The sequence below is a fragment of the Mugil cephalus genome, chromosome 1, assembly GCF_022458985.1.
Source record: "Mugil cephalus isolate CIBA_MC_2020 chromosome 1, CIBA_Mcephalus_1.1, whole genome shotgun sequence".
NCBI classification, from domain to species: domain Eukaryota; kingdom Metazoa; phylum Chordata; class Actinopteri; order Mugiliformes; family Mugilidae; genus Mugil; species Mugil cephalus.
The window spans coordinates 43,950,464-43,962,890 of record NC_061770.1 but is presented as its reverse complement, the minus strand read 5'-3'; the positions used below and the strand labels follow the sequence as shown (position 1 = coordinate 43,962,890).

General features: G+C 42.7%; 2 protein-coding genes across 2 annotated transcripts; both read left to right on the top strand.

Annotated features, from left to right (window-relative positions):
- Nucleotides 1-3,163: 3,163 nt before the first annotated feature.
- On the top strand, nt 3,164-4,970 carry LOC124998806 (mucin-5AC-like; the record flags this gene model as incomplete). The annotated part of the gene is made up of 4 exons (XM_047573368.1): nt 3,164-3,230; nt 3,269-4,125; nt 4,472-4,536; nt 4,620-4,970. Coding segments are annotated over 4 exons (1,194 nt in total), but the record flags the coding sequence as incomplete, so codon positions are not given.
- A 1,224-nt stretch (nt 4,971-6,194) lies between these two features.
- On the top strand, nt 6,195-10,417 carry LOC124998793 (mucin-5AC-like). Its single transcript, XM_047573341.1, has 13 exons — nt 6,195-6,478; nt 6,582-6,646; nt 6,774-6,958; nt 7,055-7,386; nt 7,671-7,732; nt 7,825-7,973; nt 8,088-8,335; nt 8,420-8,484; nt 8,614-8,798; nt 9,098-9,276; nt 9,553-9,614; nt 9,713-9,861; nt 9,958-10,417. Exons 1-13 carry the CDS (start codon nt 6,224-6,226, stop codon nt 10,041-10,043), a joined length of 2,022 nt encoding a protein of 673 aa, XP_047429297.1. The 5' UTR covers nt 6,195-6,223; the 3' UTR covers nt 10,044-10,417.
- Nucleotides 10,418-12,427: the final 2,010 nt, after the last annotated feature.

Sequence of the window (12,427 nt, the reverse complement as noted above, 5' to 3'; positions counted from 1 at the left end):
AACTACAACAACCACGGCACCAACTACAACAACGACAGCACCAACTACAACAACAACAGCACCAACTACAACAACCACTGCACCAACAACCACAACAACCACAGCACCAACTACAACAACCACAGCACCAACTACAACAACCACGGCACCAACTACAACGACCACAGCACCAACTACAACAACACGAGCACCAACTAACAACACGACAACACAGCTACCCAAAAACAACAACGACAGCACCAACTACAACAACCACGCACCAACTACACAACAACCACGGCACCAACACAACAACCACGGCACCAACTACAACAACCACAGCACCAACTACAACAACAAGCACCAACTACAACAACCACGGCACAACAACAACCACAGCACCAACAAACGACCACAGCACCAACTACAACAACAGGGACAGACTACTACAACACCACAGCACCAACACAACAACAACACAGCACCAACTACAACAACCACGGCACCAACTACGACAACCACAGTACCAACAACAACAACGACAGCACCAACAACACAACGACAGCACCAACTACAACAACCACGGCACCAACTACAACAACCACTGCACCAACAACAACAACAGCCACAGCACCAACGACAACAACGACCACAGCACCAACTACAACAACCACGGGACCAACTACGACAACCACAGCACCAACAACAACAACGACAGCACCAACTACAACAACCACGGCACCAACTACAACAACGACCACAGCACCAACAACAACAACCACGACACCAACAACCACAATGACCACACCACCAACTACAACGACCACAGCACCAACGACAACAACGACCACAGCACCCTCGAAACCACGTACAACACCACACAGCACCAACAACAACAACGACAGCACCAACAACAACAACGACGCACCAACTACAACAACCACGGCACCAACTACAACAACGACAGCACCAACTACAACAACAACAGCACCAACTACAACAACCACTGCACCAACAACTACAACAACCACAGCACCAACTACAACAACCACGGCACCAACAACAACCACAGCACCAACTACAACGACCACAGCACCAACTACAACAACCACGGGACCAACTACGACAACCACAGTACCAACAACAACAACGACAGCACCAACTACAACAACCACGGCACCAACTACAACAACAACCACGGCACCAACTACAACAACGACAGCACCAACTACAACAACCACAGCACCAACTACAACAACAACCACGGCACCAACTACAACAACCACGGCACCAACTACAACAACGACAGCACCAACTACAACAACGACACGGCACCAACTACAACAACCACTGGGACCAACAACTAGACAACACAGACCAACAACAACAACGACAGCACAACTAACAACAACCACGGCACCAACTACAACAACGCACAGCACCAACTAACAACAACCACAGACACCAACAACACAATGACACACGCACAACTACAACGACCACAGCACCAAGACAAACAACGACAGCACCAACTACACAACACAGTACCAACAACAACAACGACAGCACCAACAACAACACAGCACCAACAACAACAACGACAGCACCAACAACAACAACGACCGCACCAACTACAACAACCACAGCACCAACTACAACAACCACAGCACCAACTACAACAACCACTGCACCAACAACTACAACAACCACAGCACCAACTACAACAACCACAGCACCAACTACAACAACCACGGCACCAACAACAACCACAGCACCAACTACAACGACCACAGCACCAACTACAACAACGACAGCACCTACTACAACGACCACAGCACCAACGACAACAACGACCACAGCACCAACTACAACAACCACGGGACCAACTACGACAACCACAGTACCAACAACAACAACGACAGCACCAACAACAGCAACGACAGCACCAACTACAACAACCACGGCACCAACTACAACAACAATAGCACCAACTACAACAACCACAGCACCAACTACAACAACCACAGCACCTACTTCAAAAACGACCACACCACCAACTACAACAACAACGGCACCAACTACAACAACGACAGCACCTACTACAACAACGACCACACCACCAACTACACCAACCACAGCACAAACTATAACAACCACAGTACCAACAACAACAACGACCACAGCACCAAGTACAACAACGTCCACAGCACCAACCACAACAACCACAGCACCAACTACAACGACCACAGCACCAACTACAACAACGACAGCACCTACTACAACGACCACAGCACCAACGACCACAGCACCAACGACCACAGCACCAACTACAACAACCATGGGACCAACTACGACAACCACAGTACCAACAACAACAACGACAGCACCAACTACAACAACCACGGCACCAACTACAACAACAACCACGGCACCAACTACAACAACAACCACGGCACCAACTACAACAACCACGGCAACAACTACCACAACGACAGCACCAACTACAACAACAACGGCACCAACTACAACAACCACTGCACCAACAACAACAACAGTCCACAGCACCAACGACAACAACGACCACAGCACCAACTACAACAACCACGGGACCAACTACGACAACCACAGCACCAACGACAACAACGACCACAGCACCAACTACAACAACCACGGGACCAACTACGACAACCACAGCACCAACAACAACAACGACAGCACCAACTACAACGACCACAGCACCAACTACAACAACGACAGCACCTACTACAACGACCACAGCACCAACTACAACAACTACACCACCAACTACAACAACAACCACACCACCAACTACAACAACAACAGCACCTACTACAACGACCACAGCACCAACAACAACAACCACGGCACCAACTACAACAACGACAGCACCAACTACAACAACAACAGCACCAACTACAACAACCACTGCACCAACAACCACAGCACCAACTACAACAACCACGGCACCAACAACAACAACGACAGCACCTACTACAACGACCACAACACCAACATACAACAACGACAGCACCTACTACAACAACGACAGCACCAACTACAACAAACAGGCACCAACTACAACAACCACTGCACCAACCAACAACAACAACCACAGCACCAACTACAACAACCACAGAACCAACACAACAACCACAGCACCACTACAACGACCACAGCACCAACTACAACAACGACAGCACCGACTACAACAACACGCACGACTACAACACCACAGCACCAACTACACACAATAGCACCAACTACAACAACCAGGCACCAACTACGACAACCACAGCACCTACTTCAACAACGACCACACCACCAACTACAACAACAACAGCACCAACTACAACAACGACAGCACCTACTACAACAACGACCACACCACCAACTACACCAACCACAGCACAAACTACAACAACCACAGTACCAACAACAACAACGACCACAGCACCAAGTACAACAACGTCCACAGCACCAACCACAACAACCACCGCACCAACTACAACATCCACGGCACCAACAACAACGACCACGGCCCCAACTACAACAACTACATCACCAACTACAACAACCACAGCACCAACTACAACAACCACGGCACCGACTACAACAATCACAGCACCAACTACAACAACCACGGCACCAACTACAACAACGACCACAGCACCAACTACAACAACGACCACAGCACCAACTACAACAACCACTGCACCAACAACAACAGCACCAACCACAACAACCACAGCACCAACAACAACAACGAGCACAGCTCCAACTACAACAACCACGGCACCAACCACAACAACAACAACAGCACCAACTACAACAACCGTAGAACCAACAACAACGACCACAGCACCAAGTACAACAACCACGGCACCAACAACAACAACCACAGCACCAACTACAACAACCACAGCACCAATTACAATGACTACTGCACCAGTTATAACCACACCACCAACTACAATCACAACCAATGCACAAACAACAACTACTATGAATGTTGCCCTTGCAACGAGAGTTTTGACTTTCAGATCAGTTGGTGAGACATTTACAGAGGATTTGGCTGATTCATCATCACAAGGTTTTAGAAATCGTGCATCTTTGATAAAGCAACAGGTAAGCCTTCTTACTGGAAACATATTTCTGGTATATCGTTAATCTTTAGGCAGTAGATCTAGACCTTCAAACTCAGGTTTAATTATAATCAACCCCAAGGTTGATCACACAACATGAATTCACTCTTGTTCTGTAGCACAAATCTTGAACACCATCCCAAAAGTTTTATCTTTCCTGAGTTTGTGATGCAATTTGTGACCTAAGTGTGTGAATGAAATCAATGTCTGAGAAAAATGAAATTAAAAAACCTAAAAAATAAACGAAAAAAAAACATCTCATTTTCCAAGTGAGATGTTGACATAGTACAAATAATTGTTTCAAGAATATTTGTATGTTGTTTTTGCAGCTTGAACCCTTTTTCCGAAATCAGTTTTCTTCTTCTTTCAACTCCTTGGATGTTGTGTCTTTCAGGTAATTTGAATATACTGACTTATCGTTGTCACATCAAAAACATTGATTTATATCAGACATTTCACACATTGTTATTTCACCAGGAATGGATCAATCATCAATATCATGGACGTAAGATTTGCACAAGCATCTGTTCCTAACAACACTGGCATTCAGAATGTTTTGATCAATGCATCTCAGACCGTTACCAGCTTTAACATTGAAAGCAGCTCCATCACCGTTGCCGACACATGTAAGTATTGTTTAGAGTTGAATCAAGATGTTAAAACACTCTCACCTTTTTCTTAACCTAATGCCTGTTTCCCCAGCTACAACAACAACCACTACACCAACTACAATAACCACCACCCCACTAAGCACAACCACCCCCCCTACAATAACAACAACCACAGTACCAACCACAACCACCCCAACAACCACTCCACCAACCACAACCACAGCACCGACTACAACCATGACCACCCTGCCTACGACAACTACAGCACAAACTACAACCACGACCACCCCACCAACGACAACAACAACCACCCCACCAACTACAACCACGACCACCCCACCTACGACAACAACAACTACAGCACCGACTACAACCACGACCACCTCACCTACGACAACCACAACTACAGCACCAACTACAACCACGACCACCCCGCCTACGACAACAACAACCACCGTACCAACTTCAACCACGACCACCCCGCCTACGACAACAACAACCACAGTATCAACTATAACCCCAACAATTACTCCACCAACCACAACCACCCCACCAACTACAACCACGACCACCCCACCAACTACAACCACGACCCCCCCACCTACGACAACAACAACTACAGCACCAACTACAACCACGACCACCCCACCAACGACAACAACAACCACCCCACTAACGACAACAACAACCACTCCACCTACAACTACAACTACAGCACCAACTACAACCACAACCGACCCACTTACGACAACCACAACTACAACCACAATCACCCCACCACCAACGACAAACACAACCCCACCCACGACAACTACAACCACAGCACCAACTACAACAACGTCCACATCATCAACTACAATCACAACCACAGCATCAACTACAACAACAACCACTGCACCAACTACAATTACAACCACCCCACCAACAACAATAGCCACCACCCCACTAACCACAACCATCCCACCTACGACAACAACAACCACAGTACCAACTACAACCACCCCAACAACCACTCCACCAACCACAACCACCCCGCCGACTATAACCATGACCACCCCACCTACGACAACTACAACACCAACTACAACCACGACCACCCCACCAACGACAACAACAACCACCCCACCAACTACAACCACGACCACCCCACCTACGACAACAATAACTACAGCACCAACTACAACCACTAACACCTCACCTACGACAACCACAACTACAGCACCAACTACAACCACGACCACCCCGCCTACGACAACAACAACCACAGTATCAACTACAACCCCAACAACCACTCCACCAACCACAACCACCCCACCAACTACAACCACGACCACAACACCAACTACAACCCCGACCCCCCCACCTACGACAACCACAACTACAGCACCAACTACAACCACAATCACCCAACCACCAACGACAACAATAACCCCACCCACGACAACTACAACCACCCCACCAACTACAACCATGACCACTGCACTAACTACAACCACAACCACAGAACCAACTACAACCACGTCCACATCATCAACTACAACCACAACCACAGCATCAACTACAACAACAACCACTGCACCAACGACAACAACAACAACTACTACAACTGAAGCCCCCCCTCCAGTTGTTGCTATTCAAGCAGTCTTGGTAGTACCGTTTGTACAACAACTTACTGATAGAAATAGCCAAGAATTTAAGACACTGGAAGCAACAGTTGTAGCAGTGGTGAGTATAATGTCATGATATGTTTATGCAATTCATTTTAATTGAATAACTACTTGTTTTTCATTCAACTTTACTATTTTTTATATTTTTCCAATTCACACAGTATGACGTCATCTACAGGAATCGATATGGGTCACTTTTCATCCGCACTTTTGTCATAGCGTTCAGGTAGGATTGTATATTTGTAGACTCCAAATGAGTTTGGTTCAACACTCTGTTAATATTAATTAGTTTTAAATATTCATTGTGGCCAAAAACACAAATAACAGATGATTTTTTCTTTTCTTTTTTGCAGGCCAGCTGGAGGCCGTACACGAATGGACAATACTGATGCAGAAGTGGGTGTTGAGTTCAACAGAACTACACCGGCTGCAGCAATCCCACCAGCTACTGATGTTGTGCAAACCTTAATAGTGGCTGTGACCAATTCTAGCAGTGCCCTCAACCTCACCATTCAAGCCGACTCTGTCCAGCAAGTTCGTGAGTAAACAGTAGTACCTCACTTCACAATATGCTCAGGGCAAAATAATTATTTTTCTGAGATTTGTCATATTGTTTTATGTATTTATTTTACAGAAACAACTGCAGCCCCCACTACTACAGCTAATACCACTGCTGCAAATGCAACTACCAATGCCACAACAACTGCAGCCCCCACTACTGCAGCTAATACCACTGCTGCAAATGCAACTACCAATGCCACAACAACTGCAGCTCCCACGCAGCCACAGTCCTCTACAACCCCAGTTACAAGTATTGTCACTACATCGACAACCTCTACCACAACTGTTGAGGCAGTTACAACAAGGCGGTTGACTTTCAGATCTCCTAGAGAGACCTTTACAAATGATTTGCTAAATCCCTCATCTCAAGCATTTATCAGTCGGGCTAATCTGCTCAAGTCAAATGTAAGTATCTTCAAGTGAAAATGTTTGCATTCTCATAAAATAGAAAATGAGGAAAAAAGTCTTGATTTATAACAGATGCTGGATTGTTATTTATGAGCTTCACCACAGATAGTTTGTCTTAAAAAAATTGTAGTCTCTGCCACATAAAGTTAATCATGTGTGTACACAGAAGGAAGTCATTAGAAGGTTAAAAAAAAAATCTATGTCATCACACTGAAAAGAGTACAAACCATGAACCCATTAAACAGAGCATATATATTTAAAGTTTGTTTGTGTTTCTGCAGCTGGAACCTTTCTACCAAAGAGCATTTTCATCATTCCGCTTCTTGACTGTGATTTCATTCAGGTAATGTTTTAATCATTATACTGGTAGAATCTTGAGAATATTGATTATAAATCCTTAGAAATAAAACTATGTTTCTGTCAATCCTTTTGCAGCAACGGATCAATCATCAACAACATGGACCTCACGTTTAGATCCACATCTATTCCTAACAACACTCAGATTGCCACAGTTTTGGTCGAAGCATCTTCCAACATCACAGCCTTTAACATCGACACAAGCTCTATTTCTGTGGATGGTGCAGGCAAGTCATTTTAAATGCTATCATATTCTAAAGTTACAATATAATAGAGGTTTTAGTTAACGCAATGCCTTGTTTCCCCAACAACTGCTACATCAACTACAACAACTCCTGCAGGAATTACAGTAACAACCACCACTGCACCAACTAGTACAACTATTGCAAATGGAACCACCAACGCAACAACCACCACTGCACCAACTACTACAACAACCACCACTGCATCAACTACAACAGCTGCTACAACCGAAGCACCACCCCCAGTTGTGGCTATTCAAGCAACCTTGGTAGAAGTGTTTGTCCCAGAACTCAGTAACAGGAGCAGCCCACAATTTAGGGCCCTTGAGACAAGAGTTGTAACAGTGGTGAGTCCAATTCCTCAATACTTTCACTTAATTAAGTGTAATTAGTGATTGTTAGTAATTTAATTTTCCTTTTTTACTTCGCAGTGTGACATCATCTACTTGGCTCGATATGGTAGAATTTTCCGCCGCACATTCATCATAGCATTTAGGTGAGAGGATACATTTCTTGACAGAATCTTCTAAATATTTGAATATGGAAGTTTTCATATTGACCATGGCCACAGACATAGACATACTAGTGATCAATAATGGTTCAAATATCTGCTTTTTGTATGCAGACGAGCTTTGGGCCAAACACGAATGGAGAACACTGTTGCAGAGGTGGGAATCGAATTCAACAGAAATACCACACCTGCAGAAATCCCACCAGCTTCTGATGTTGTACAAACCTTAGTAAATGCAGTGAATAATCCCAACATTACGCTCAACATCACTATTCAAGCCAACACTATCCAAGTACTTGGTAAGTAAACAGTGGTGTCACACTTAAGTAGCAATGAAATATACCCATATGTAATTGATTCATGTCAGTCTATGTCATGACTTTGAGTTGATCGTCCTTTAGTGACCATCACAAAATCTTCCTGCCATCTAAGAAAATAATGAAGAAACAATAACCTTCCATTTTAAAAGAAAACTTTGCTGTTGCTATAGTTAACTGGCCATTCATAAACATATAGTACAAAGAATGCCCTTTGAGTAACAATATATAATTTTTCACTTTTACCCCCATACTTGTCTTTGTGTCTGCCTTTCTTTCAGATACAAATGCAATTACCAATGCCACAACAACTGCAGCTCCCACAACATCCACCACAACTGCTGAGGCAGTTACAATAAGGCGGTTGACTTTCAGATCTCCTAGAGAGACCTTTACAAATGATTTGCTGAATCCCTCATCTCAAGCATTTATCAATCGGGCTAATCTGCTCAAGTCAAATGTAAGTATCTTCAAGTGAAAATGTTCACATTCTTATAACATGGAAAATGAGGAAAAAAGTCTTGATTTATAACAGATGCTGGATTTTTATTTATTCACTTCACCACAGATAGTTTGTCTTAAAAAAATTGTAGTCTCTGCCACATAAAGTTAATCATGTGTGTACACAGAAGGTAGTCCTTAAAAGGTTAAAAAAAAAAATCACACTGAAAAGAGTACAAACCATGAACCCATTAAACAGAGCATATATATTTAAAGTTTGTTTGTGTTTCTGCAGCTGGAACCTTTCTACCAAAGAGCATTTTCGTCATTCCGCTTCTTGACTGTGGTATCATTCAGGTAAAATTTATGTTTTTATCATTATATTAGTAGAATCTTAAGAATATTGATTTTAAATCCTTAGAAATAAAACTATGTTTCTGTCAATCCTTTTGCAGTAACGGATCAATCATCAACAACATGGACCTCACGTTCAGATCCACATCTGTTCCTAACAACACTCAGATAGCCACAGTTTTGATCGATGCATCTTCCAACATCACAGCCTTTACCATTGACACCAACTCTATTTTTGTGGATGGTGCAGGCAAGTCATTTTAAATGCTATCATATTATAAAGTTACAATATATTAGGAATTTTAATTAATGCAATTCCTCATTTTCCTTCTTTCAACATTTACAGTAGCGTCAAGTGGAGTGAGCCACATGATCAGTTCCATCACTGCATCCTGTCTGGTGTTGCTGTCATGGCTACTGTCATGCCAGTGATAGTCTGTGCTGAAGAAGAAAATGTCTGCTGCTACTAGTATGAAGAAGGCTATTGTTCATCTTGAAAATCTTGAAAACTGATTCATAGCCTCTGATGAATAGCAATTATATGATTTTGACTTCAAACTTGAAATCACCTGACATCCCTGAAACAAGTGTAAACACCACTTTACTCTGTTATTATGAAAGAATAATGTAATTTGCACAAAGACAATATTAACTGATTTAGTTAGAATAGTTGTAAGTTATAATCAACAGTGATTACAAAGGCAAGTCTTGGGAAACTGTTAAATGACTATGTTATTTGATCTGTTTTTTAATCAGTAAAAGGGCTGATCAGACTCCGACATTAAAAAAAAATGACTAAATTTAGTTACAGTTAATACTGTTAAAAAAAAGTAAAATGTAAATTGCAAAATATAAAATGTCTGAACACTATCCTGAATGATTATACACTCAGTTTTCACATGTACATGTATTTATAGTATATGTATATTCTGTTATGTTAACTTATATTGTTGTAAACCATGAAATTCTTGAATATGATCATTTACTAAAAACATAATATATATATTATCTAAAGAAAGTATACTGAGGGTGTTTTTTGTTTTTACATATTACATATTATTTAATAATATTACAAAAACTCCACTACAACTTATCTAGAGAATGTTAGTCAAAACTTTGAACCAGTGACGCCGCTGACACTATCCACAGTACAGCAGCAACAGGTGTTCTATCATTTTCTGCTACTCATCACCGCCACACCCATAAAATTTTGTTCCCTTGTCTCGACGCAAGATTTACCAACTGGCAACGGTCAACACTCGACAGTCTGTTTACAGTCAAGTTAAAGTCAACATGTCAAAAAGGCAAAATGCTCTCCGTGGCTCAGAAAAGAAAATGAGGCAAAAAAAGGAATAAGACAGAGGTAATCAGGTGTTGAAAATCAATACATAATGTTTTGTTGGTAGCTAGCTCGGGTCTCGCTCCCTGAGGACAGCAGCGCATTTTGGTTCTGTTGGCATTACCTTTTTGTTCTTAAGTTTTGCACCATACAACACATCATACAGCAGCACATTTTCCATCTGCAACAGCACGACACTACTGACAGCTAACTGCCACGCTTCAGCTTTATTCCTTTGTTGGATATTCGGTTTAGCTTTTGAAATACTTTAATAAATGAAATACCTGTTTTGTAAATCTTTTAAACCATGTGCTTCCTCCTTTTGGCACGGCCCGTGAGCCAGGTCGTGTCACACCGTTTGGGGAATGCATGTGCGACTGTTTATATACAGGTTGTACAGCAATATGGCACACTGCTTTTATCGATAATGGTGGTGCACTGGCAAGACGTTGAGATCCGCATGATACTTGCTGAATCTCTATAACTACAGTATGTCTGGTCTACTGTTTGACAGACTATGCTGAACTGGAATCTGAAAAGATGATGGTTCTCAGTGGTCTTATGTCCTCAACCCGTTGAACTGCTAACAACAATCCAATCATTTCCCCTATGAAAACTGATACTACTTTATTAATCCTTTTCCCTACTTAGACTTGGAATTCTGGAACAAAATTTGATACTTCTACTTTATCCATAGAATTCTTTGATGTATCTGTGTATATCTGCACGTACCCATAGACTTTTCCAGTATATGCCTGTATATTGTTTGACTCAAACACAAAACTCATATCCTGGTTTCTCTTCTCCAATAATGACAAATCTCCTGTTGCATCAGTACCCAGTTGTTGACAGTGGTACTGTTGGACTAATTTTCATGCACACCATTTGCAGTTCTTGTGCCTTTTTTGTGTCTGCCCATCCAAAGCTTTTTGTTTCCTTCTTTGTTTCCTTTTTCCCAACATGGTTTCAGCGTTTCTCTTGTAGGATGGTCTTGACTGTGATCCTGTAAATTAGCCCAGTAACTCAATAAGTGTCTTATGTTATATAATTTTGTAATGGACTATTAACTCTCAAAAATACACAAAATGCCCCCAAATCCCATATTTGGTGCTGGTAAACCAACCCGTTCTTGTTCCCAAGGCATAATATACCGACGATTTGTCACACCCGAAGACGTCCAATACTGACGCAAAATGTACCCTTTCACGTCTGTATAAGACGCTCTGGGTTCTCAATTGACTTCAATGCAAACCCGCTCGCGGCGGTAAGAGATGCTTAGAGCAGAGGCTCCAGTCCTCCACTCATTACAATAATAACCCGTTTGCGGCGAAATATGACGCTGCAAGCTTCAATCTGACTGGAGAACCGCAGACCCTCTGCCCGGAAGTGTTTTTTCTCACTATTTTAAGCATTTCTTTTCATGAGATCATCAATATTTCTCAACACAAACACATCCGAGCATCACTGCTAATTCAAC